The following is a 27,799-nucleotide window of genomic DNA, read 5'->3' on the forward strand; positions in this document are numbered from 1 at the left end:
CCATCATGTCCTCAGACGTTTCCACATTCCATGTGGTCAGTCATGACTGTCTTCTGCCAGACATTAGCCTTGAAATAGAGAAACTAGACTATAATCTAGGTGTAGCATTACTAGATTTTTAGGGGGAGGATTGGTGATAATCTGCTGTATGGCTATCTCCTGCAGAAGAAATGCTTACATGATAAAATAAGGGACTTTAGAATATGGTTCAGGTTCTGGATTCTTATTATTGGACATTTGTACTTCAGTCAAGACAGAGTAAAAGTATGTGTACTTCAAATTGAGTTTTTTGGCCATGTATTTGAAAAAAGGGAAATTTTCTGAAAGACGTAACATACGTGATGTTTTGATCTTTTCATTGGTTTATTTTGTAAGGTAGCTTTTCAGTGAGTCCACTCTATGTATCCTAAGATGCTGATAATTTTTTTCTATTAGTGCTTTTTGAATTTGTAAAACGTACAAAAATACCAGCAGAGAAGCCATAGTTTTCACACTGGCCTCTTGGAGAGGAATTTTCTCTTCTAGACTTAGAGGCAGAGTGTTAGGACTCTGTAAGGCACTGTGTTTTCCTGTAGCGTTCACCTCAACCAGTACTTTAACAAGTGACCATAAAGACGTATGAATGATACATATCTATTAATTCCACAAAATGTAATGCTTTATATTTAACATAAATTTAAGTTAAAACTTTCTTACTGAGGAATCTAGTTGCTGATAAGAGAAAGGCTAATATTTGAATAATTTTTGAAAACTATCTGGTCAAAATACAGATAATATGCTGTCTGAAATAATCTGGATATGTGAACTATTGCAGTAGTCACATAAAACATAGTTTTTTTTTTTTTTTGCAAATAAAATTATAAAAGATAGTATATTCAATCAAATAAAAACCTGATTTGTAAACTAGATACAGATTGAGGATAAAGTTGATTGATTTATGTGTTATTTCCTCATTGACTAACTAGTCAACTTGATAAAGCAGGAAATTCAAAACTCATGGAAAAAAGCAAATGAAATCTTTAATAGGGAAATTCATGTAACTTTACCAAAAAATGAATTTTTTTTCACTTCTCTCCTGTAGATCTTCAGTTTTAAAGAGAGAGAAGTTTGAAAAACTGTTTTTTTGGGTTAGAATACTATAATTCTACTGCAAATAAAATATCTTTTAAACAGGACAAGTGAATTAATGTATGATGTTCTTGATGAATCCTTACGAAGAGCCGAGTTAAATCACAATGTCACATATGGTAGGTAATGTTTGTATATGACTAAAGGTGCTTTTTAGTGTCACAGCTAAATCTGTGTTAGAATGCCATAAGTTCCCATTGAATTTTCTACATTAATTTTTAAGGTGGTGCTTTGTGGGTTATTGTTATTTTTTTAGTGTGGGCATTGAATAACTAATAGAAATAATTTGAAATTATGGCATTATTCTAGATGTTGACTGAAATTCATTATTATAATTTTCTCCTTATTGAAAACCTTCTTCAGTCATCTAACAACTGTGAAGATAACCCAGCAGATCTGTTCCACATTTTGTGAAAGTTTTATTTGAAGATAGTGCTTAGATAATCAACCAGTCAACTAGTTGTCAAATATGTATTAAATTTGTTATTTGTCAGGCCCTATGTAAGGCATTTGGAATACAGCTGTGAATAAAACAATGTTAACATGGGATTCACAGACTAGATGCGTGGAAAGGGTCAAGTATTGTTACCAAGAGAATTACAGGGTGCTGTGGGAGAATATGGAGCCCTGGTGGCACAATGATTAAGAGCTTGGCTGCTAACTAAAAGGTCAGCAGTTCAAATCCATCACCCACTCCTTGGAAACCCTGTGGGGCAGTTCTACTCTGTCCTTAGGGTTGCTTTAAGCCAGAATCAACTCGCTGGCCATGGGTTTTTATGGGTGGGAGAATGTAGCATCACCATAGGTGCGGGAGGGTGGGGGGAAGAACAAGGAAGGTTTTCCTGAGAAAGTGATATTTAAGATAACACATGAAGAATGACTAGGATATAAAAATAGAGAAGTATATATAGATGTAGAATAGTAACACTATTTTATGAAGAGACAATAAATCACTTCTGTTTTATACAATTGAAAAAAGTAAGGTAGTGATAGGAGACAAGATTAAGTAGGGAGAGAAGGGTAGAGAACAGAGAAAGTTAACAACAACGAAAAACCTTCCAAGTGTAACAGCCAGAGGGAAGAACTATTAGTTCTTTTTTGGTCAGTCTGAGAAGGCTCAGTGAAGAAATCGAGTTTTGGAGATACTTAAAAGATGGAAGGGAAATAGTTTGAGTTTTGCATGCTTTGGAGAACAACAGTACAAGAGGCATTGAGAGACATAACTCAAATGAGGAAGTCATTTCTTAATCTGGTAAAATGCCATGAAGTATATGGGATGAAGAGTGTTAACTTTAACTTTTTCTTTCAAACAATAGTGAAGTATTGTAGATCTTTAAGAACAGTGGTTGTGGAAGTGTAGAATAGATCAGAGGGCAGAAATTGAACTAGTTTAGAAAGTGCTTGACAAAGACACAGCAGGAATCAGGGGCAAGTATTGCATGCATGAAACTCGTTCAGTAAAAATATTGTACATGGTAGTGAATCTTGATAGTAAACTTTGAAGGTACATTTATGTTTTGCATGTATAAATGGTAACTAAGGCAATGAGAGTGGTTTATTCATGTATTCAGCCAATGTTTATTGAATGCCTATCACACAAAAACTTGATTTGTAGCATAGATACGGACTGAGGGGAAGAGTTGATTGGCTTCTGTATATGTCCATGCTAAATGTGAGTGATAAAAGGAATAATAAGATAGACACAGGCCTTGCCCTTATGAGCATATAGTATAATGAACAATTGGTATTATCTAGATTTTTGATATATACTGAGAAAAATAAGGAGCCAGAGACAAGGGTCACCCTTATTGTGGCTGGTGGTTTGGCTAGAAGCTGTAGAAAATCCAGGCAACCGAAGTAATTTAAAATGTTTTGTTTGAGATATAATCAGTGTCTAGGATAAGCGTTTGAAGTGATCTCAAGGGATTCTGTTTAAAAATTAGTTGAAAATCTGCCTTTTTTTCCTTGTAGAAAGTTACTATTACAATTGACATTTCAGCTTTAATTTTTTTTTTTACTTTTTTTTTTTTGAATATGTAATATATGCTCATGGTTCAAAATTCAAAAGGGTATACAATAAACAGTAAGTGTCCCTTCCATCTTTATCACCCACCACCCAGTTTCCTTTCCTGGAGACACCACTGTTATCTGTTCCTTTTGATTTTGAGAATACTGTATACCTGAGGAAAAAAAAAATTTTTTTTTTCATGTTCTCACTAGGACATTTTTCTTTTATTAAGATTACTTGAACCAACACCAACAATTTGTTTCCTTATAGGCTGTTAGCCAGTGTTTCAACTTGTTACACAAACCTCATAGCTTTTGTTGTTTTGTTTCCTTTTTTTGATCATTTCATTGTTACACTTGTATTTATATTGATACAGTTTAGAGTTTACAGTGATTATATCAATGGTAGAGTATTCTCTAGTAAACTTAGTATAAATCTTTATTTTATTGTTTATGTGAATTTTATATCATAAGCTCCATAAGGGTAGATACTGTGTCTATTTTATTGACCACCATATCCCCAGTATCTGGCACTGGGTTAGTTGATGATTAATATGATTTAATTGAATTAAAGGAAGAGGAAGTTATTTTTCTTTTATGTTATCTAATTGGGTTTTAGTGTTAATACTCTCTAAACTATATTTGTACAAACATTTCCATTTTTATAACTTACCTTAGTGTCAAACAAAGAAATACATTGCATGAGATACATTTATTGAGTATCTGCTATGTGCCAGACATGATATAAAGTTGTGTAGAGGTTATGAAGAAGTATAAGATGTAATCTTTGTCTTTAAGGTGTGTACATAAAATGGAAGGGATAACTTATTCATGAAAGTATAACAACAGTATAAAGCAGAATGCAAAGAGGGGGATGGTTCAGGGAACAAATACTACAGCAGGTCAGAGGAGATAGAGATCACTGTGGACTGGAGGGCACAGATCAGGATTTATCGATATGGTAGGACCCTGAAAGATAGGTAGGATTTAGATAGGCAGAGCAGTGAGTCACCAGCCTGAGTGGAGGATTTGTGGTGGGGAGCAGAGGAAAGGCAATATTGTGGAGGTTCTCTCATGGCAACCAAAGGAGTTTGAACTTTATACTATATAAATCTGGAAGTCATGGAAGATTTTTGGGCAGGATATTGATACAATGAGAATGGTATTTTCAGTAAATTAAATTGGGAAGACTATGTAGAAATAGGGAGGTGGTGCAAACAGTTAATGCACTTGACTGTTAACTGAAAGACTGGAGGTTTGATTCCACCCAGGGACACCTCGGAAGAAAGGTCTGGCAATCTACTTCAGAAAAATCAGCCATTGAAAAACCTTGTGGAGCACAGTTCTACTCTGAGACAAATGGGGTCTCATGAGTTGAAACCAACTCAAGAGCAACTTGTTTATATAGAATGGAGTACAAGGGACAGAGCCATCACAAGTGTTTTTCCTTATGGTTCCTGCTAAGAACAGTGACAAACCTCAACATTATTTATAAAACAAACACATGCCTCTAAAAGGTAGAGAAAAGAAGGCAGACCATCTGGGGACCTTGAGACCCAAGGAGCAAAGCGGAGGTGAGTTCCCTGGGTTTACTTTTCTCCTCTTGCACCCCAGCCTGGATACTGGAGAAGTCAGCAACCTGGAAACACCAATGGGTGAGACAAAAAAGAAAAATCCAAGAAAAGTCAGTGCTCTGTAACCCAGGGACCAGGAAGAAAGAGGCAGAATAGCAAGATAGAAAACTTTTAGACAGTACCCTGTTGTTCCACTCAAGCACTACACAGAAACAGCTGTGGGCCCACCCCTGCCAGCAAAGACCAGGTACAGAGCCGAGACTTCTACCTTCACCAGACTGTGATGAGGTTCCCCTACCCTACCGTTGTGGTGATATTAGAGAAGGCCATGTGGGGAGCCAGGCGTTCACTGAGCAGTAAAGAGCTCTGCTTCTTGTGCTGCTCTCTTGGTGGTATGAGGTCCCCACTCTCTGCTAGCTTCCCTTTCCTCTTATCTCTTGAGAGATAAAAGGTGGTGCAGGCCACACCCCAGGGAAACTCCCTTTATATTGGATGAGGAATACTACCTGGTAAGGGTGTTACAAAAATAGTCCCACCATAATCCTCTTTAACATAAAATTTTGGTCAAAATGGAGGACAACCACAGAATACTGGGAATCATGTCCTAACCAAGTTAATACACACATTTTTGGGGGGACATAGTTCAATCCATGACAGTGACATTTTAGTTATAATCTGAGTTGATACTAAAGAGCGAACAAAACTCCATGTTGTATTTTTAAGTTTAGAAATTGATATGAAATTATACACAAATTTCTGTAGTGTTGGAGAGTAAAGAGACTTAGCTGTAAGTGGGGAAAATAATTTAGAAGTCCGTTAAATTCATTTTCAGTTCATTTACAGCTAGTAAGATTAATAAGTGCAATATTCGAGCTTTTAATTTTACCTATGCTTGCTTCGCAGAAAGCCCTGGGTGACACAGATGGTTAAGTGCTTGACTACTAGGTGATAGATTGTCAGTTACCACCCAGAGGAGCCTTGGAAGACAGGCCTGGGGATCTGTTTCTGAAAGGCCACTGCCTTGAAAATCCTATGGACAGTTCTACTCTGCACACATGGGGTCACCATGAGTCGGAATTGACTTGAGGGCAACTAACAACAATAAGCCTCCCGGAAATCTTGTCTAAATATAAAGGTTTACATTTTAGATGCCTAAAGACAAGCTCTTTTTAGTAAAACAGTTGATAGCAAGAAAGTTCTGAACATATCAGTTATGCTAGAAAATGGAACATAATCGTATTTATGTCCTGTTAGTTCAGGATTTGGCAAACTTTCTTCTGAAAAGGGGTCTAGATAGGAAATACTTTAGACTTTGCAGGCCTCTGTCACATATTCTTTGTTTTTTGTTTGTTTTGTTTTTTATAACCTTTTAAAAATGTAAAAACCATTCCTAGTTCTAAAAAAAATAGGAAATGGGCTGGATTTGATTGTAGCTTACCCACTCCTACCTCAGTTGATTAGTCAGTTTACCAAGGCTCTTTGTTGAGCTTGTGTAGTTTTAGGAAGTCATAAAAAGAAAAAAAACCCAAACCCATTGCTGTCGAGTGAATCCTGAAGCATAGCAACCCTGTAAGACAGAGTACAACTGCCCGGTAGTGGTTCCAAGGAGTGGCTGGTGGATTAGAATTGCCAACCTTTTGGTTAGCAGCAGAGTTCTTAACCACTGTGCCCCTAGGGCTCCAGGAAGTCATAAAGTCAACCTTTATCACAGCCCAGGGTAAAGACATTTTATAGCGCAGTATCTGAATATACAATGTATCATTATACCCAGTTAACTTATTTTATGGTTTGTTATTTTAAAAATTAAAGTCCTTTTCTTAAAGGAAAATTAATATTTCTGATTGCTTTTCCCCTCTCTCTCATGGAGGTGATTTATGTAAAGCCTTTTCCACAAAATTAATTTGTGTATTAATTGATAGGCAACTTAGCAGTGTAAAAAATAGGTAGTTGAGTATTTAGGATATATCTTGTACCTAAAGAAATCTCTGGTTTTTTATGTCTTAAACTTTTAGAAATAGAGAAGGGGTGATTATATCAAGGATACTTGATATGCTTCAACTTGTTGAACTGTTTTTAAGGCTGCTGATTCCACGCTTTCACGGTATCTCACCTCAGGTACTGTGATTCCATAGAACATACAGGAGTTAACGACGCCTCAGTGATTCCTTTTACCCTGGCAAATCTTCAGCTCCTTTACTCATGTTCTTTAAAAGAGTTTGAGAAAAAATTTAGTGCCCACTTTGATCATCTACCATAGTTATCAGACCTTTGACGATATAAAAAAATCAAATTTAAACACTGTTAAAAGTGTTCAAAAAAAAAACCTGGTGGCACAACGGTTAAGCGCTTGGCTGCTAACAGAAATGTTGGTGGTTCGAAAGACCTGGTGATCTGTTCCCATAAAGATTACTGCCGGGAAAACTCTATGGGGCAGTTCTACTCTGTCACATGGAGTCGCAAGGTGTTGAAATTGACTCAGTGGCACCTAACAGTAACAATAAGGTGTTCAATGTTCAAAAGATTGTTCTATGAAGGTTAATTTTAAAGAAGTGGCTTGCAGATTTTTGAGTAGTAACCCTATCTTTGAAATAAGTGTTAGAGCATTCTTAGGTGTTTATATTGAAATAAATTACATCAATCTCTGTATGGATCCCAGAAACAGCTTGAGGATTCTAAGACATTCAAAGAATGTTGGAAATATCTATTTCTATGGGAGCAAATAAAAATGGGAGCAAATGAGTATACTATGTGGGTGTTAACAAATGTGAGTTCCTTGAGAGCAGGGATTTTCCTTTGTTTTGTTCACTGCTGTATTCACAATACTAGAACAATGCCTAAATATATGAAATGTTCAGTAAATATTTGTTGCATGAATAAATGTAACATTGTTATCTACTACTAGTAAATACAGTTCTCTTTATACTGTGATAATCTAATTCTAATACTTGTATAAGACTGAAAATAGTAAAATTTTCCATAAATAAGGGCTTTGATTAAAGCTGACCTTCCAATTAGTTTGTTTTATTATGAGTTTTGCACAAATACATTCTTTTATGCCTTAACATGATACCTGCCATTTTTATATTTTCTTTCTCTAGCTATTCTCTTTGAATGTGTGCATACAGTCTATTCTATTTATCCTAAATCAGAATTGCTTGAGAAGGCTGCCAAGTGCATTGGAAAATTTGTTTTGTCACCTAAAATAAATCTCAAATATTTAGGTAAGATGATTGATTATTTTGACAAAATTTACAAAGAGAGCTTTTGAACTTTACTGGGTATTTGTGTCAAGTCACTTTGTATAATCTTTGTTTTTAGGACTGAAGGCTCTTACGTATGTTATCCAACAGGATCCCAGTCTGGCTCTTCAACACCAGATGACAATAATTGAATGCTTAGACCACCCTGATCCCATTATGAAAAGAGAGGTGAACATGAAGTTACAAGCTTTAAACTTTTCATTGGTATTATAGAGAGAGATTCCAAGTGCTGGGCAGTGTGTATGTGCGTGTGTATGCATGTATTTTAACTTTTCAATGCATTTTATTCTTCTTACTAAAGTTTAAGTAACTTTTCTAAAAAAATAATAGTGTCTGTGTTCACAGGAGTGTTCTTAAAATATGAGTTGGAGAGGTTATGTCCAATTATCTATATAGATTCATTAATAGCTTTTTGGTCCCAATATTGTACTAACACAAGACTCGAATTCTATTCCCAGCTCTTACTATTTGTACAATTTAAGATATACTCCTGTTATTATACAATTTAAGATGGGATTTAAGATGAATATTTTTCCATTATTCTCTTCAACATATGTAGAATGGGTTAATGCACTCCCTATTGAAGGTATAAGAATGTTGAAAGAATTAATAAAATGATTTGAACTTTTTGGAAGGAAAGATGTATAATTTATTTCATTTGTTTTTCCACTACTTCCTGGTGTGAAATTGCTTCAGTGTCTGCTTAGGTGTCTATATAGATATTTCTGTTAATTCTCATGGTTATATAATAAATTTCTATTAATATAGAGAAATCATCCTATATCTTCATTTAAAATGGTTCATGGGACCCAGTTAAGCAAAGTGAAAAGTTTTATTTCTGATTTAAAAATAATAAATAAAAATCTACTAAACATATAGCTATCTTAAAAGCAGTGAGTTAAAAATAGGGGAGTTTATTGAGAGAACACTGTATTGCATTAAACAATTATAATTTTTAAAAGATAAGATTATCAATTTTGAGTTTTAAGAGGTAACTTTATATTTTTGAGAAATTGCCTTCATATTTTTAAACTTTTAAAAATTGATATCTGCCTCGAATAAATCTGAGAAGTTTGCAAGTGTGCTAATTTCTGTGTAGAAAAAAAAAATGGGAAAGCTCTGGGGGCAATAACAAATATACTCCCTTCCACTTTGGGAAGAGATAAGAGAACAAATATAGAGAGCATTCATTTTCTTTGTATAGCTGACTACTAAGTTGAACAGGATCTGATTTAAGTATAGGGTTCTTATTGTAATATTTAATTATCGGTCCATCATTTAGAAATGTGAGTCAAAGGGAAAACCCTTTTATTTCCTGCAGTGAGAAAAGTAGTTTGAACTCCTTGGGGAAGGTACTGAGTATTAGTGGTACCCAAAGAAAGCACTGTAGTATTGCCTTTTCAATGCCAGTGTCCATTTAAGCCTCCATCAGTAATGATAACTGCAGGAGTTTTGATCCTTGGGCAGTGGAGTGACCTGTTGCTTAGGAGTGGGATTTTCTTTTACGTGGTCATAATAACTCTCTTTCATACAGGTGAAAAGGAGCTACCAAAGCTGAACAGAAAAGACCTCTAGTCATGCAATTCCCAACACCATACTCCATCCGATCCTGGAAATGTAAATTACTTGGTCTTAGAGTAGAAAATGAATTTGGCATAGATTATCTCAAAATATGTAACGTATTTTTTGGAGTCTGCAGGGAGCATGTATGAAGCAGCTCCATAAATTGGAAGCTATTGATGGGGGACTCCTATGCATATACAGATTTTAAATGGAGTTAAGTAACTACAATAGTTTAAAAATATGTTGTCCTTTGTACTTGAAGTACTGGCTGTAAAGATGGACAAATCCCATGTGGAAATTCTCTTGCAGGTGATATTGTCCTAAAACACCAGTAAATGATGCTTTGTGACAGGGGTTGCCAATCCTGCAATGTGTTAACACGCTCCCCTTTTCCACCTTGGGTTCCCTGTTTCCATTCGTCCAGTTTGCCTATTCCTTCTGCCTTCTCATCTTTTCTCTTGGGCTGCTGTGGCCATTAGTCTCATATACACGAAAGCACATTCCTCACGTGTGTTATTGTGGGCCCTATAGACCTGTCTGGAGCCCTGGTGGCGCAGTGGTTAAGAGTTCGGCTGCTAACCAAAGGTCAGCAGTTCGAATCTACCAGTTGCTCCTCAGAAACCCTATGGGGCAGTTCTGCTGTGTCCTGTATGGTCGCTATGAGTTGGAATCGACTCGACGGCAACGGGTTTGGTCTTGGTTTTATAGATCTGTCTAATCTTTTGGCTGAAGGGTGAACCTCAGGAGTGACTTTAGTACTGAGTTAAAAGGGTATTCAGGGACCATACTCTCAGGATTTTTCCAGTCTCTGTTAGACTAGCAAGCTTGGTCTTTTTGTTTGTTTTTGTGAATTTAATTTTTTGTTCTAAATTTTTCACCCTCTCTGTCCAGGACCCTCTATTGTGATCCTTTGTCAGAGCAGTTGGTGGTGGTAACTGGGCACCATCTAGTTGTCCTGGGCTCAGTCTGGTGGAGGTTGTAGAGACTGGATTTTGTATGTATACGTGTGTGTGCTCATGTGCGCCAGCGCGCAAACACACATACACAGAAAGAAGTAAGGTTTAGGAGGCTGTTAAATTTTTAGAAAATATAAACCTTTAACTTTAGGTCTTAATTATATAGTAGAAGGCTTTTAGGCTTTGGAATTGATAATTCATTTTTTAACAATAATTTTGCCGTAAGTTTTATTAGTTGATTACATTTCTCAAGCCCCTATTAACTGAATGCCCGTTAGCTACATTAAAGTAGGAGAATCAGCTGTATTATAAACTTAATATGTTTTGTCTTTATTGGTGTTATTATGAACAGTTTTATAATACTGTTTTATTTCTTTTCCTTAAATAGACTCTAGAACTTCTTTACAGAATTACTAATGCACAGAATATAACAGTTATCGTCCAGAAAATGCTTGAATATTTACATCAGAGCAAAGAAGAGTATATCATCGTCAACTTGGTTGGCAAAATTGCTGAGTTGGCTGAGAAATATCCTTTATTGGGGCCATAAATCATAAAATAAGTGTACTTTACACAGTGACTTTAGAAAGATAGGTAAAGATACGGTCACTTACAAGTTGAATTCTGAATAACTAGCAATGACTCCCATTCCTGATGTTCCAAGTTTTTCTTGTCAAAAACAGGAATTTGTGCAGACTTCTTAGGGGATGACTTTTTCCCTGGTTCTTTTCATTCAGTTGACCAGTATTATGAGCAGGACGATAAAGGAACCTGCACCTCGTTCCCCTTCCAGACCCTCTTGGTCTTTTGGCTTTATGTCTTACTCAGTTTCCTTTCTAGTTAAAATTCTGTTTCGTTTTATTTTTGTTGGGTAACCAAAATTTATTCTTTCCATAATTGTTTATGCTGGAAATTGTCACAGTAAAGCAGTTGAGATCCACTCACATGTTACTTTTCTTCACATTTGTTTTTTAAAAGTCAGAAGAACTTTACTAGGAGACAAGGACATTTGACTCTTTTAAATATGTCTGTTGTTTAATAGGAAACCCTGATGGTGTAGTGGTTAAGAGCTACAGCTTCTAACCAAAAGGTCAGCAGTTTGAATCTACCAGGTGCTCCTTGGAAACCCTATGGGGCAGTTCTACTCTGTCCTATAGGGTTGCTCTGAGTCAGAATTGACTCAATGGCAATGGATGGTTTTTTATTGTTTAATAAAGAAAAGGGTGAATAATATTAAATTATCTTAGAAATTGCTTAAGTGTAGTTTTGTCCTAGCCAGTGCTATAGCTCTGGCCAGTAGAATCATAAAATTTTAGAGCTGAAGAGGAACAGATTAGAAAAGAGGTTAAACAACTTGATCAGCTAGACACACCACACCATCTAGCCTCTCTGAAGTGTGTATAATTTTCCATTATTTATTTGTCCGTAGTTAGCTAGTTCATTTCTTTCAATTATTTCATGTTTATTAGATGCTTGTTATGTGCAAGGCACAGTGCCATGTTAGGCAACATGAACTCAGTTTATTAAGTTCAATTAAATATAAGCTTTTATTGAGTACCTGTTTACATAAAACTGGGATATGGGACAATTATGGGCAGAAGTTAAATGTAAAAATGCTTACCAAGCATGAATTGAGATTCTTTTCTAAAAAGTTGCTGCAGAGAGGTTAATTTTAATAAGTGGTGTCCAGAAGTGTACTTGTTCTTAACACCGTGGACACATTTGCTCCTGATAACGCATGGTTTATTCAGACAATGAATGCTGTGTTTTCAGTGGGAGGAGATGTAATGCATCCTGATATTCCCAATAACTTTCTGAGACTGCTAGCAGAAGGTTGGTGAACAGTTGCATTCTGTAAGATCTTAAAATGAAGTGTTTTTATTGCAGAGTCCGTAGAGAATTTAGTGGAAATTAAAATGGTATATTAATTTCTTTGTAGGTTTTGATGATGAAACAGAAGATCAACAATTAAGACTTTATGCAGTTAAGTCTTATCTCACTTTACTAGATGTGGAAAATGTGTTCTATCCACAGAGATTTCTTCAAGTTATGAGTTGGGTGAGCAAAGTACATTAAATCATAAATTTTTATAGTATTAATTTTTATAGAAACCAAATATAAGCATAATATGTTTTCTTTCGAAAACATTCATTAATAATTAGCTCTTTCAGCTGTCATTTTCCTTTCCCAGTTGCTACCTGCTATCTGTATCCAAAGACATTTGACTCTGGATCATAACAAATTCTGGATAACATTGCAAAAAATGGAAATTCCAAAACAATTGTGCTCGTGGGGAACCTGTGCATACATCAAGAGGCAGTCATTCAAACAGAACAAGGGAATACTCTGTGGCCTAAAGTCAGGAAAAGTGTGTGTCAGAGTTGTATCTTTTCACCATACTTATTCAGTCTGTATGCTTAGCAAATAATCCCAGAAGCTGGACTATATGAAGAAGAACGCGGCATCAGAATTGGAGGAGGACTCATTAACAACCTGTGATATGCAGAGGACACTACCTTGCTTGTTGAAAGTGAAGAGGACTTGAAGCACTACTGATGAAGATCAAAGACCACAGCCTTCAGTATGGATTATACTTCAACATAAAACAAAAATCCTGACAACAGGACCAATAAGCAACATCATGATAAATGGAGAAAAGATTGAAGTTGTCGAGGATTCCGTTTTACTTGGATCCCCAATCAGCGCCAGTGGAAGCAGCAGTCAAGAAATCAAAAGATGTGTTACACTGGGCAAATCTGCTGCAAAAGACCTCTTTAAAGTGTTAAAAAGCAAAGATGTCACTTTAAAGACTAAGGTGTGCCTGACCCAAGCCATGGTGTTTTCAGTTGCCTCATATGCAGTTGTAATATAGGTGTATGTGGAAGCTGGGCAATGAAATATAGGTATATTTGAAAGCTGGACAATGAAGAAGAAAGACAAACGAGGAACTGATGCCTTTGAATTATGGTGTTAGTGAAGAATGTTGAATATACCGTGGACTGCCAAAAGAACGAACAGATCTCTTCTGGAAGAAGTACAGCTAAAATGCTTCTTAGAAACAAGTATGGTGAGACTGTGACTCACATACTGTGGGCGTGTTATCAGGAGGGACCAGTACCTGGAGATGGGTGTTATGCTTAGAAAAGTAGAGGATCAGCAAAAAAGAAGACCCTCAACAGGATGGATTGGCACAGTGGCTGCAACAATGGGCTCAAGCATAGCAACAATTATGAGGATGGTGAAGGACCGGGCAGTGTTTCGTTCTGTTGTACGTAGGGTTGCTATGAGTTGGGACTGATTCGATGGCACCTAACAACAGGAACCTTCTATCACTTAACTATAGTCTGTTCTTTTTCTCTACCATGTCACTTGTGTAGTGTTTTAAATACAGGCATAGGTATCTGTCTGTGTTTACAATGCATTTGCTGTACTTTCTATGTGAATCCATATTTGAACATGTGAATACTCATGTATCTGTCTGTATAAGTTTTCTATAGCCGGGTAACAGCGTTACCACAAACTTAATGGTTTAAAACAACACACATTTATTATCTCATAGTTTCTGTGAGTCAGGAGTCCAGACATGGCTTAGCTAGGCTTTCAGCTTAGAATCTTACAAGGCCACAGTGAAGGTGTTGGCTGGAGCTGCTGTCTCATTTGAACCTCGACTGGAGAAGGGTCCATTTCGAGGCTTATGTGTTGTTGGCAGAATTTAGCTTCTTGCATTTGTAGGACTGAGGGTTTCCATCACATGCTGGCTGTCAGCTCTAGGCTTCCCTCAGCCCCTAGAGGCCACCCTCAATTTCTTGTCACATGGGCCTCCCAGCATGACTGCTTGCCTTCCTCAAAGCCAGCAAGGGAGAGAGTGGTTGCAAGACAAAGGCCACAGTTTTATGTAATATAATCACATGTAATTGGGTACATCAATTTGTGTATTCTCTGTAACTAGGAGCAAATCACAGGTTTTGTCCATACTCAGAGGGAGGGGATTACACATGGGCATGAACACCATGAGGTGGGGATCCTAGGACCACCCTAGTTTCTCTGCCACATATGTATGTATGTATTGCAGGTGTCTATATGTTTTTTTTTTCTTATATGTGATTGTCTTATATTTGTCAGATACCACAATGTCATTCCTTGGGTCCCTAGGTCCTTAGTGGTCTGCCTTCTTTTCACTTCCTTTCAGAATCTACTTATGTTTGTTTTATATATTAAATGTCCAAGGTTTTTAGGTGTGCTTAACGGAAAGAATAGGGAAAAGTACATCTAGTCCATCTTCCCAGAGGTCCATTGGCCACTGGTTTTTGAGCTTGGGATTTAGGTTAGCTACCTTCTGTCTTTTATTATACCACTCTAGAAATTACCCGGTTTATGTTTCTTCTTCCTCCTTTCCTCTTGTTACTAGCTATAAATTCTTCCCTTGCCTATCTCCCACCATTCTCTTTTTTCTTTCTGGTGCCAATATTCTACCAGAAAAATTAAAATATTTCATAAATACTATTTAGGTAAGATCTCACACTCAATAAAGTATCAGTTTATTAATTATTTTCAGACTTATAGGATTATATATATCACCTGAATAAGTTAGATGTAAAAAAAGTATATATAACATAGTTCAGTGTTCTTTATTCTGTGGATTATCTCCATCAGAATCATGCTTATACAAAGTGTATATCCTAGATCCCTACCACAGATGTACTAAATCAGAATCTCTGGAGATTCTGGAGAATGTGTATTGTTATAAAACATCTCAAGTGACTCTTAATGGATACTAGCATGTGAGAACCACTTGTTTAAGTGCTATTGGAAAATAACAACAATGTGAAAGTGCTAGTAAAAATCAACAACCTGCTTTGTAAATCCAGAAGAAAGGCATGCTGCTGCCTTATGCATTGTGAGTGACTAAAATGTGGAAAACTTCTTTGTATTGAGTTTTAATTCTTGATGTAATTTTGAACCTAAAATGTAGAATTATATCTTTATTTAAAAATTTCTTCACTGTGATGAAAGTATGTTTAATCTGGACTAAATTTACTCTTTGTGTGGGCACTTTGCTTAATATAGTTTGCAGCGTAGTTTGATAATTGTGTATAAATATCTCTCTGTTTTACTCATAGGTGTTAGGGGAGTATTCCTGCCTTGTGGATAAGGAAACACCTGATGCGGTTATAACCAAGCTTTACAAGTTACTTATGAATAACTCCATTTCTTCAGAAACAAAAGTCTGGTTAATCGCTGCTGTGACTAAGTTGACACCCCAAGCACATTCATCTAACATAGTTGAGAGATTAATCCAGGAATTTACCATATCTTTGGATACATGTATGAGACAGCATGCATTTGAATTAAAATATTTGCATGAGAATATGGAATGTATGAAGCGTGTGCTTCCAGTTAATAAGAGTTGTGAAGACATGGTGGTAAGTCACCTGTGTTCCATCTTTTTAAAATTGCGTTGTCTTTAAATGTAGAGTAATTGTTGCATCTGTGATATGTCAGGACTATACCAAAATGTAGTTGTCTGTAGCACTTAAGATGAAGATTGGAGTTTTTTCATTTTAGTCTGAGAGCTAATTTGAGAGCTTCCATTCGGTACTGATACTACATTGTCAGTTCTTTTCTGGAGAGCAGCTGTTCAGGATTTCTATTCTGTGACAATCTCTTTTAATATGTAATAATTCAGGAATTTCTTTTATTTTTATCTGTTCCAAACTTCTATAAGTCATTTTATTCCTAAATTTTTTTATTTTTTTTTTGAGAATGGGAAAAGAAATGGTTCCCAATTTTTATTTTATCTATCTACTATGTAAGTTTTTTTTACCACTTTAGAACCTGGCCACCCACCTTTCCTTCTTCCACTTGCTTTTAACCACCAGCCCTTTAGCCCAGGGGGCTCACTTACTACTCTCCCTCTTAATTCATACCATTCTCTTTTTCAGATTAATGTGAATCAGAGAACTTCCAGAGAGAAACCAGTTCAGAAACATAGTTGAGAAATAGAAATTGCTATTTATTAGTTGTCACATGGTTGAGAAAGAAGAGAGAATGAGCAGTATTCCCACTAATACTGAGTCATATTTTCGTGGCTTGTATTCATTTTGAACATTTGTTTATTCTTTCAGTAGCTCCTTAAAGGTAGAGACCCTGCCTTAGCATCTGGTAGGTGTTCCAGAGATGTTTGTTGAAATCATGAATGAATCTGCTATACTTGGTATTAAACTAGGGAGTCAATACACCCTTCCTTGCCTCCAATAAAGACAAAGATGGCATAGCCTCATCTCTAAGAATTTTGTTGAAACTAAATCTTTTTAAATTCAGAGTTTGAGGTGCCGCTTAAATGATTGAGGATAACCTGATGTTCTAAATATACCTGCATATATTAGTAGAAGCCAATCTGGTTTCTGAGGTCATCACTGCTGTATCCTCTTGTGTTTATCTCATTTTTTTTTTTTTCTCTCTTACTTCTTACTCTTCATCACTTATTTCTTCTTATTTAATCATTTTCTCATGCCTTTCTGTTCTTGCTGAAGTTGATGTCCCATAGATTTGTGCAGAAGCATTTTTAGGTAGGAGGGGAACAGCACAGTTAAAGATACTGTGTTAGCCTGAGTAATGCTGCCACTTCCCCCCCGCCCCCCCAAAAAAGTGTTCCTAATCCCTGGAATCTGTAAATATGTTACCTTACATGATAAAGGGACTTTGTAGGTGTGATTAAGTTATGGATCCATGATGGGAGAGTATCCTGGATTATCCAGGTAGGCATGAAAGAATTACAAAGGGATGCAGAAGGTCAGAGAGGAGGAGGCCAAGTGACAAGCAGAAATTGGTGTGAATGTGGCCACAAGCCAAGGAATGTTGGCAGCCTCTCGAAGCAGCAAGAGAAAAGGAACACATTCTTCCTGAGGGCCTCTAGAAGGAACCAGCCTTACTGGCACTTTGACTTTAGCTCCCAGCAAAAGGCAACTAATAAGGACACTATAACCCAAAAAACCCAGTGCTGTCGAGTCGACTCCAACTCATAGCAACCCTATAGGACAGCGTAGAACTGCCCATTAGAGTTTCCAAGGAGCGCCTGGCGGATTTGAACTGCCGACTATACTTAATAGTATATGTGTCTGTCTCACCACTGGGCTGCTAGTCTCCTGAGGGTAGGAACTTTGTCTTCCTTTTCCTCAGTCATAGCATCTAATCATAGCATCTAACATAATGCCCTAAGATACTGGATGCTGAAAAATGTGTTCTGCAATGTAGTGACATTAATAATAACTGAAAATGACTTACATTGTTAGACTCTTAGCTAGCTAACTTGATTATAGATCTTTTAGAAAGCTAGAGAAAAAAAAAAAAACCCCATTGCCGTCAAGTAATAGTAGCCCTATAGGGCAGAGTAGAACTGCCCCATAGGGTTTCCAAGAGGCAGTTAGTGGATTTCAACCGCCGACATTTTGGTTAGTAGCTATAGCTCTTAACCATTGTGCCACCAGCACTTTTAGAATTGAAGCTTCTGTTTTTCACTTAAGATTTTTTTGTTTTTAGGATATATGGGCTGAAATATTTAGATGAAGGTACAGTTGACTGTTTAGGGTTTTTTTTTTTTTTTAATTCCTAATTTTTGCTTTACTTTAATACAGGTAGATGCTTCTTTATCTTTTCTGGATGGTTTTGTGGCTGAAGGACTCAATCAGGGTGCAGCACCTTACAAACCTCACCACCAACGCCAGGAGGAAAAGCTTTCTCAGGAAAAGGGTAAAAAAAATTTTTTTTAATTGAAGTAAAAGTACATATAACACATTTGTCAATTTAACATTTTTCATGTGTATAATTTTAGTGACATCAGTTACATTAATCATGTTGTGTAACCATCACCAGTATGAAAAGGGTAGTTTTTCATGGGCTTATTTATAATCTAGATTGTAAGGACATATTTTTTGTATAATTGTTATTATAATCATGTAAGTAAACAACTAAGGATATTTAGTTATTAAATCTCTTTGATTTAATCCCTCCATAAATCTGTTTGTGATTTTTTTACCCTGACTAGGTCTTCAGATACTCAGAGAAAAAAAGTTAGCCTAGAGGTATTCCAAAGTCATAGGTGTGGACAAAATATATAGATAGATACCTAAGGTAGGATGATGACAGCCGTTCTGGAATTTTGAAAGAACTTGAAGATGGAATTATCATGTTGGTCGCTGTCTAAAGGGCTGAAAAGTTTTAGAAGAAACCCTGATTATTATGGACTAGTGAGTTTCATTTTCATCCTGAGCAGTCTCTTCTTAAGTGTATTGAGATGCTTCCTTCAACAAAATATCTCATCAGTGAGGTTAGGAACAGCTAAGCAAGGGAAAAATAACTTTATACTTAAGAAATGTAACCTGTCAGGGGAAGATTGTCATCATGGATTTGGTAAAGGAGAAATCATTGCAATATTTGGGTACTGAGTGGGTAGTATACAGAGGAATAAAGGGAGACTAGTGAATACAATCTATTCTGGAGTTCAGAATATCTTTTGATACAGTTTAATGCTGCAAGGTCTTGTCTCTCTCACTCTTTATTCATCATTTAATGGTTTTATTAAGTACGTAATGTTTTTCAGGCTCTGTGCTAGACATGAAATCCCTGGGTGGTACAGATGGTTGATGTACTTGGCTGCTAACTGAAAGGTTGGCGATTTGAGTCCACTCAGAGGCGCCTCGGGAAAAACGCCATCGAAAACCTTATGGAGCACAGTTCTTTGACACACATGGGTTGCCGTGATTTAGAATCGACTCAATGGTGACTGTTTTCATTTTTTTTTTTTCTGGTGCTAGGCATGTTCAGTTATGAGTACCACTAAAAGGTTGATCCTAAAATGAGACCAAAAAGTTACAAATGCTTATAATAGGCTTGATGCTATTTTTTATAGAAGCATGTCCTCTTTTAAGGCTTTCAATACATTATTTAACACAGGGATACCTAATGGCCTAGATGATTGCGTTCTCTTTCAAAGGATAATCAATTTACTTACCCTTAACTCCTTATATGTTGATAGAATGTGGTAAAGAAAAAAAAGTAAAATTGTTCTGAATTACAGCTGTCTGATCTGTGACCAAACTGTGTATAAGGGCTTGTGACATCTAGGGCATGGAGTGAAAATCTTCTCCTGGAGTTCTCAAGTGGAGAAAAGTGGTTCAGTTGTTATATTTTCAAATGTCAGGGGGCCATCAGCCGCCATTACTATAAGTCAGGGATAGAGGAGGGAAGGGAAGGTAGTAGGGTGCCTAATTCCTGGCATTACCTGTATTCTTTCTTAAAATAAGTTAAATAGCTGACACAAATATAAGAGCTAGCCCTGGAATTCTCCAAGCTGATGAAATCCTTTGCCAAGTAAATTTTGTTCTATAAAACTATCATTGTAAATGGGGTTAAGCTTTAAAATTAGGCTTTTCCCCTCTCCTTCCAAATCAATTTTTCTAAAATTTTTTAAAGCAAAAGTGAGATTTTTGTGGGTTTAGAATGCCTATTATATTACAAAAAAGGACATTGGCTATGAGCTAGAACATAGCCAAAAAAAAAAAACACTCGTTGCCGTTGAGTTGATTCCGACTCATAGTGACCCTACAGGACACAGTAGAACTGCCCCATAGCGTTTCCAAGGAGTTTCTGGTGGATTCAAACAGCCGTAGCACTTAACCACTATGCCACCAGGGTTTCCAAAATATAGCCAGTACTCAGTAAATACTTGTGGATGAGTTATAAAGTGTACCTTGAAAACAGGACTGGCTCTAAGAAAAAAAAAGTTGGAGAAAAATAGGCATTTTTTTTTGCCCAAAGAGGTGTTAATTCTGTATTAGTTCTGGTATTGATCTTATTTAAGAACTTTATAAATCATTTGAGAGAGTAATAATTAAATCTGTCAGTTTTATAAATGACCCTTAGCTGTCTTAGGTAGAAAAATGCCAAATTTATAAACATAAACTTCAGGGAAATATTTTAGGATAATAAGAATTGACAAAAATAGATTGGATGGAAGGGAGTCTTTATTACTAGTTCCCACTCAAGAGAAGCATTTAGGAATCAGTTTGGATTATTCTATTAAAACATAATTCAGAAATGGTATAGCCCCAGTGTTAGGTAACACCAGAAACAGTAAGGGGAAACAGCAGTATAATCTCTCCTCTATAGAACTATGGAAAGTTAGGTCCATAGTTGGAAAACTAGGCCCATTTTGGGTTATTAGTCTCTCAAAAAAAAAAATTAATAAATAAATTACAACTGGGGATGGAGAAGTATAGCCAAACGGTCAAGGTATAAAAGAACTACAGTATGAGGTAAGATAAATACCAGTTTGCCTTCAAGTCGATTCCAACTCATGGCTACCCCATGTGTGTCAGAATAGAACTGTGTTCCACAGGGTTTTCAATAGTTGATTTTTTTGTAAGTACATCACCAGGCCTTCTAAGGCATCTCTGAGTGAACTTAAACCTTGAATCTTTTAGCAGCTGAACGTGTTAACCATTTGTACCACCCGAGGGCTCCAAGTTAAAGAACCTCAGAAAAACCCAAACCTGTTGCTGTCTAGTGGATTCTGACTCATAGTGACCCAGAAGTGTGCATATAATCAGGGCCTCTGAAGTCATGAAGGATACCAACAGGTTAAATATTGAATTACTTACACCCTAGATAATTTATATTGTCTCTCACTTGAATTACTTCAGTAACTCCCAACTCCAAGAAGTCTATCTTCAGCCTTAGCCTTGTCAGATTCATCTTCTGCATTGCCATCTAAATGGCCTCTCCAAAACAAAGCTCTGGTTGTGATTCTCATTCCCTTAAAACCTTTCAGTGATTCATCATTGTCTACAGGATTAAAGCTTAGGTTCCTGTATAACTTTCCATCTACTGGCTAATCATCCTCGTCTCATTCAGACTGCTAACAAAAAAAAAACCCAAACCCATTGCCACTGAGTTGATTCCAACTCATAGCGACCCTATAGGACAGAGTAGAACTGCCCCATAGGGTTTCCAAGGAGTGCCTGGTGGATTCCAACTGCCGACCTTTTGGTTAGCAGCCATAGCTCTTAACCACTATGCCACCATACTGCTAATAGCCACCATGTTCTTTGCTTTCCTGCCATTACTGATGCTTTCTGTACTCTGTGAATTGCCATTTCCCCTTTAACTTTTACATATTCATTAGGTTGCTATTCAGCCATCTTGTTCCTTGTTCTCTTTCTGTATACCTAGGTTCTCCCTGTCTGCCATGTACGGGAGCTCCTGCATACCTAGTTAACTCCCCCAAATCTCAGGTCCTTCCAGTCATTGATTACTGGATGGATGTTGGGGGGTTTTTACTAAAAAATGAAAATAGTATGGCTAGAACTTCATTCTCAACCATGAGCCTTTCCAGGCCTGCTTCAGGTAACACTTTTTAATTGTGTCGGAATTATAATTTTATCTGTCTGCTCTCCAGATGCTGTCCCCTTCTATGTCTAGTCTTTTCCTCTCAGTTCTCAAATTCTGTAGCTTAATTTTTGAACTTCTGCTTTTGGACCTAAAGTGTTTAGTTGTGCATAGGTAGCATTTCTTGAGCTATTTAATATTTTCACTGGTTCTGGAAGTGTTAATGCAGAGGCTGGATGGCTATCACAGATGCTATAAAAGAAGGCTAAACTAGATGATTGAGAAGCTTAGAATTAGTGAATATTCTAGCTGAAAAGGACCTTAGAGATACTTAGACAAGTAGTTTCCAAACTTGGTAATGAATATGAGAGCTTTTAAAAATGATGCAGATCATTGGTCTCTGTCCCTAGTCCAAACCCTTCACTTTAACAATGAAGAAATTAAGGTCTAGTGCACACTCCTAATTAACACCAGGCTTACATTATAAACTTGCTTCTTCCATTAATTTTTCTACTGCATATTGATTCTTCTTTTATATCATTCATTCAGCCAGCAAACTTTTATTTAGTACTCTTTGGATTCAGTGCAGTATGCTTTGGAGGAGGCAATATAATATATTGGTTGAGAGCATAGCTCTGGAGCCAAAGTGTCTGATTTTCTTTTTTGCTCTACCATTTTCTATCTTTGTAATCCTGGGTAAGTTTGTGGCAAACTTTCCTCGTCTATACAGAAGATCACATTTATATTTTACAAGAAGTTCCTTTGTATTATAATCTAGTTGTTGTTAGGTGCCATCTAGTTGGTTCAGACTCACAGTGACCCCATGTACAACAGAACAGAACATTCTCTGCCCCTGCCCCATCCTCACAGTCATTGCTGTGTTTGAGCCTGTTGTTGTAACCGCTATGTCAATCCATTGTGTTGAGGGTCTTCTTCTTTTTCACTGACCCTCTACTTTACCAAGTACGATGTCCTTCTCCAGGGACTGTTCCCACCTGATAACAGGTCCAAAATACATGAGAGGAAGTCTTGTCATCCTTGTTTCTAAAGAGCACTCTGGCTGTACTTCTTCCAAGACAGATCTGTTCATTCTTCTGGCAGACCATGGTGTAATCAATATTCTTCACCAACACCATAATTCAAAGGCATTAATTCTTTTTCGGTCTTCCTTATTCGTTGAGCTTTCACATTTATATGAGGCAATTGAAAATACCGTGGCTTGGGTCAGGCACACCTTAGTGCTTGTTATGGATTGATTTTTGTCCCTCCAGAATATGTGTCAGCTGGCTAGGCTGTGATTGCAAGGATTGTGTGGTTGTCCACCATTTTGTGATCTGATATGATTATCCTATGTATTGTAAATCCTAACCTCTATGATGTTTATGAAGCAGGATTAGAGGCAGTTATGTTAACACGGCAGGACGCAACCTACCAGGTTAGGTTGTATCTTGAGTCAGTCTCTTGTGAGATATAAAAGAGATAATCCAGTAAGAAGAGCCAGGAATGGAGCACGTCCTTTGGACCCAAGCGCCTAGAGCTGAAACGCTTCTAGACCAGGGGAAGATTGATCACAAGGATCTTCCTCCAGAGCCGACAGAGAGAGAAAGCCTTCCCCTGGGGCTAGCTCCCTGAATTCGAACTTTTAGTGTCCTAAACTGTGAGAGAATAAATTTCTGTTTTCTTTAACAGACATTCACTGGTGGTATTATGGCAGCATAAGATAACTAAGACAGTCCTCAAGGTGACATCTTTGCTTTTTAACACTTAAAGAGGTCTTTTGCAGCAGATTTCCTTGGTGCTGTATGTCATTTCATTTCTTGACTGCCGTTTTCATGAATGTTGACTGTGGATCCAAGTAAAATGAAATCCTTGACAACTTTGGTATTTTCTCATTTATCATAATGTTGCTAATTGGTCCAGTTGTGAGGATTTTTGTGTTCTTTATGTTGAAGTGTAATCCATAGTGAAGGCTGTAGTCTTTGATCTTCATCAGTAAGTTCTTCAGGTCCTCTTCGCATTAAGCAAACAAGGTCCAAAAATGATAAATGTGTCAGTAGGGTAAGTTTAGCTGCATATTAGAAAATAAGTAAAGAAAGTGGTATCTTATACAATGTTGAAAGTTGTTTTTCTCTCCCATTAAAAAATTCAGAAGTAGGCAGCCTAGGGTTGATGATGACTTCATGATTATCAAAAACCCCAGGCTCTGTCTCTCTTGCTGTTCTGGCGTCTTTGGTGTGCCATTTCATGATCCAAGATGGCTGGTCACATCCAGCAGTCATGCTGGAGTCTAGAAAGCAGGAAAGAAGAAGGAGGAAAAGAAAGACATTTTCTGTTCAAGGAGGACTCCTCCCAGAAATTGCTCACAAAACTTGTGTGTCATTTCATTGGTCAGAACTCAGTCACATGATAAAGGAGTCTGGAAATGTAGTCTCTTTCCCAGGTAGTCCTGTACCTAGCTAAGAATCAAGGTTTCTGTTACTTAAAATAAGGGGAGAATGGATGCTGGCATAGGCGTCAGCTCTACCACAATAACAATATAAATTTTCATGGTTCTGATAGAATTTATTTGAGTTAACACAGATTTAAAGGAACCTGAACTTGAGTAAACCTTGTTCTTTGTCAGTGGGGAGATTTCACATGAGGGCTGCATTACTCCATTCAGTACAAGAATGTGCCTGAAAGTAACACAGTCATCTCCTTATTCATAGCTCACCATGAGAGCAGCAGCTTTTTAGTAGACGTGGTTTATCAGTTCTTTTTCCTAATTGAACCCTTTTTTCGCTTCTCAGTGAGATAAAAAGATAGAAATGAAGGACAGCTTGTTTTTGGTCACTGTCATGAATTGTATCTCCCCAAATATGTGTCAACTTGGCTAGGCCGTGATTCCCAGTATTGTCTACCATTTTGTTATTGGATGTGGTTTTCCTGTGTGTTGTGAATCCTACCTCTGTGATGTTAATGAGGCAGGATTAGAGGCAGTTATGTTAATGAGGCAAGACTCAATCTACAAGATTAGGTTGTGTTTTAAGCCAATCTCTTTTGAGAAATAAAAGAGAGAAGTGAGCAGAGAGACATAGGGACCTCATACCACCAAGAAAGAAGCACTGGGAGCATATTGTGCCCTTTGGACCTGGAATCCCTGTGCTGAGAAACTCCTTGACCAGGGGAAGATTAATGACAAGGATCTTCTTCCAGAACTGACACAGAGAGAAAACCTTCCTCTGAGGCTGGCACCCTGAATTTGGGCTTCTGGCCTCGTAGGCTGTGAGTGAATAAATTTCTTTGTTACAGCCATCCACGTGTGATATTTCTGGTATAGCAGCACTAAATAACTAAGACAGCTACCTAGCAGTATGAAGACTTGTAGTAGGCATTCAATAAATTGTAGCTCTGTATTATTACTACTATCGTAATATTTGATTAGGTCATTTCCAAACCCCCTTCCAGTTTAAAAATTGTCATTGGATTCCAGTCTTCAGGTAACTTTGATCGTTTTTGCATTGCTTTAAATATGAACTTCTGTTATTGTTTTAAAATTCCAGTTCTCAATTTTGAACCATATGGACTCTCCTTTTCTGCATCTGGTTTCACTGGACGACAGTCTCCTGCTGGCATTTCTCTAGGTTCAGATGTATCTGGAAACAGTGCTGAGACGGGGCTGAAAGAGTAAGTTCCTTTCTTACTAAAATTGAGACTATGTAAGTGCTTAAATGTCTCTTGGCATTCTACTTGCCCTCTGCTGTGTGTCATCATCTATCGTCATCATCAATATTATTTGCTTATTTTAGGGCAACACCTAAGAAGTTTATTATTTCAGTGGTCTTCACATAATTTTCAGAGGGAGAGGTACATTTGTGACTATGTGTTTTAATATATTGCGTTGAAGGGTACCTGAAAGCTAAACTCCGTATGGGCAATTGTTTCTTTTGCTTTCTGTTATCGCTTTCAAGGTATTGATGTTGTACAGTATGTCCTCTTCTTTAAAGAGCTTACCTCCCAAGACAGCATTGAATGTGTAAAAGCTTTACACATAATAAAAATAAATGACACATTATTTTTATTTTTTATGGAAGACTATCAAAACTTATACACCCTGGTAAGTATTCAGCATCATTCTACATTCCTCATTATTTGTTTGTATCATTCATCTAATAAATGCTTGTAACTATCTCATTGGAAGACTGGCAGATATAGAGATGAACATAAAATAACTGACTTCAACTGACTTTGCTCAGAATGCTTTTAGAACTTTTTTCCAACTGCCTTGAAAATGGGTTATACTTTTGTTTGAATGTCTTACATGGAGCCAAATTTTCATCCTTTGAAGACAGATTTTGGTTTTGGAAGTAAAGTTAAATTACTTCTAGAAACATAATTAAATTTAAAAAATGAGATAATGTATGTAAAATGCCTAGTACAACCCAGTACATATTAAGTGACTGATAAATGGAAACTGTAATATTAATAATAATTCCCGTTACCATCATCATCTTTATCATTGTCCAGAAGCTGAGTTTACCAAATAAGTTTATTGATCAATCTGGATAATTTTAGACAAAATCCTACTGTGACAATAAAGTAAGGAAAAGATCTTCTTGTCTCTGAAGGAGTTTCATTTAAAAGAGTTCAAAAGTGTTTTTAAGTAATGGCAGCACTGTTGGAATAAAACTCAAACCCTCAAAGGTGAAACCTTTGAAAGATGACATTCGACTTTTGGCCAACATGGCACCATAGACAGAAGCACCGTGCTGTCCCTCCACAGCAAAGACCTGAAAAACTAAGTAAAACAGAGACAAACGTCAATCCTGGAACCTGAAGTGTCAAATGAAGAAATAAAGAACTTAGCCAAGCACTGAATAGAATAAGGAACAGAGAGCAAGGAGAGATACGTGCAGAGGTCCCCTATCAGCTAATGCAGCACGGATTCAACATCTTGAACTCCTGTTGGAAATCGATGGACAAGGAGCGTGGGAAAGTAGCTTCACAGAGCTCCCAGCAGGACACAGAGTACCCAGTAGCCAGTAATACATGCTTTCTCACCCCCTGTTCTCTTCCTCACTGCTCTACCTCTGTGCTTCCTGGCTGGCAGCAGTGGCTCGGCTAGCTGGGAAGTGCAGCATCTGTGCCACTTGGATTTGCCCCACCCACATTGGAGATCAGAGTACAGGAAAGCAGCTTCACGAAGTTCCCAGCAGGAGGCAGAGCACCTGGTAACCAGCAATACGTGCTTTCCTAACCCTCACCCTTCTTCCTCATCCCCTACCTCAGCCTCCTCTTGGCCCAGAGGCAACTGCTTTGGCCCCAGGCCGCTTGGATTTACCCCGCCTACACTGGTCGGCTCCCTGAGTGCCATTGGTCTGTTGCTGCTGTTGCTTTTTTCCATTTCTCTTGGTTTCTTCCTTGCCTTCCATCACCTCTTTCTCCTTTCTCTCGAACACCTGGCTCCGTGTGCCATCTTTACTTCCTCTTGAAAGGCTGTGAGGTGTCGCTTAACTGGGGAACCACCACCCTGACATGTAACACCGCGCCGGTGGGATTCCCAGGGCCTTTTTTTTTTGCTTCATTTGTTTCTTTTCTTTTCATGGCTTAGGAGTCCTTTCTAGCAGGGCTGCATTGCATGGCTTAGGAGCCACTCCCGCAATCTGCGCAGCTGCGTAGGTGGGATCCCTGGGGCATTTCTTTTTCCTTTCGTTTTTTTTTTTCTTCTCTTTTTTTCCTTCCTTTCTTCATTTCCCAGTTCTCGTCTCTCTATACCTACCTTCTTTTCCTGCCTCCTGAATACCTGGTGCTGTGTGACATCTATACCCCCTGGCCAGGTTACATTGCACAGCCTGAGAGCCACTTCCCTGATCATTGCAACCACACGGGCGTGACCCCTGGGGGCTTTTTGTTTTTTTTCTTCCAAATTTTAACCTAGTTACTTTTT

General features: G+C 37.4%; 1 protein-coding gene across 6 annotated transcripts in view; it reads left to right on the top strand.

The window, feature by feature from the left end:
* Positions 1-27,799, top strand: part of AP4E1 (adaptor related protein complex 4 subunit epsilon 1) — a 127,789-nt gene that overhangs the window by 50,955 nt on the left and 49,035 nt on the right. For all 6 annotated transcript variants that reach the window (XM_003420520.4, XM_064295204.1, XM_023539489.2 and 3 more), the window contains 9 exons: positions 1,174-1,247; positions 7,808-7,930; positions 8,028-8,137; positions 10,877-11,016; positions 12,209-12,321; positions 12,428-12,546; positions 15,609-15,911; positions 18,123-18,237; positions 25,416-25,539. In XM_003420520.4, coding sequence (XP_003420568.2) covers positions 1,174-1,247; positions 7,808-7,930; positions 8,028-8,137; positions 10,877-11,016; positions 12,209-12,321; positions 12,428-12,546; positions 15,609-15,911; positions 18,123-18,237; positions 25,416-25,539 — 1,221 coding nt within the window. The remainder of the gene's footprint in view (positions 1-1,173; positions 1,248-7,807; positions 7,931-8,027; positions 8,138-10,876; positions 11,017-12,208; positions 12,322-12,427; positions 12,547-15,608; positions 15,912-18,122; positions 18,238-25,415; positions 25,540-27,799) is intronic.

Source organism: Loxodonta africana, chromosome 12 (assembly GCF_030014295.1).
Source record: "Loxodonta africana isolate mLoxAfr1 chromosome 12, mLoxAfr1.hap2, whole genome shotgun sequence".
NCBI lineage: Eukaryota > Metazoa > Chordata > Mammalia > Proboscidea > Elephantidae > Loxodonta > Loxodonta africana.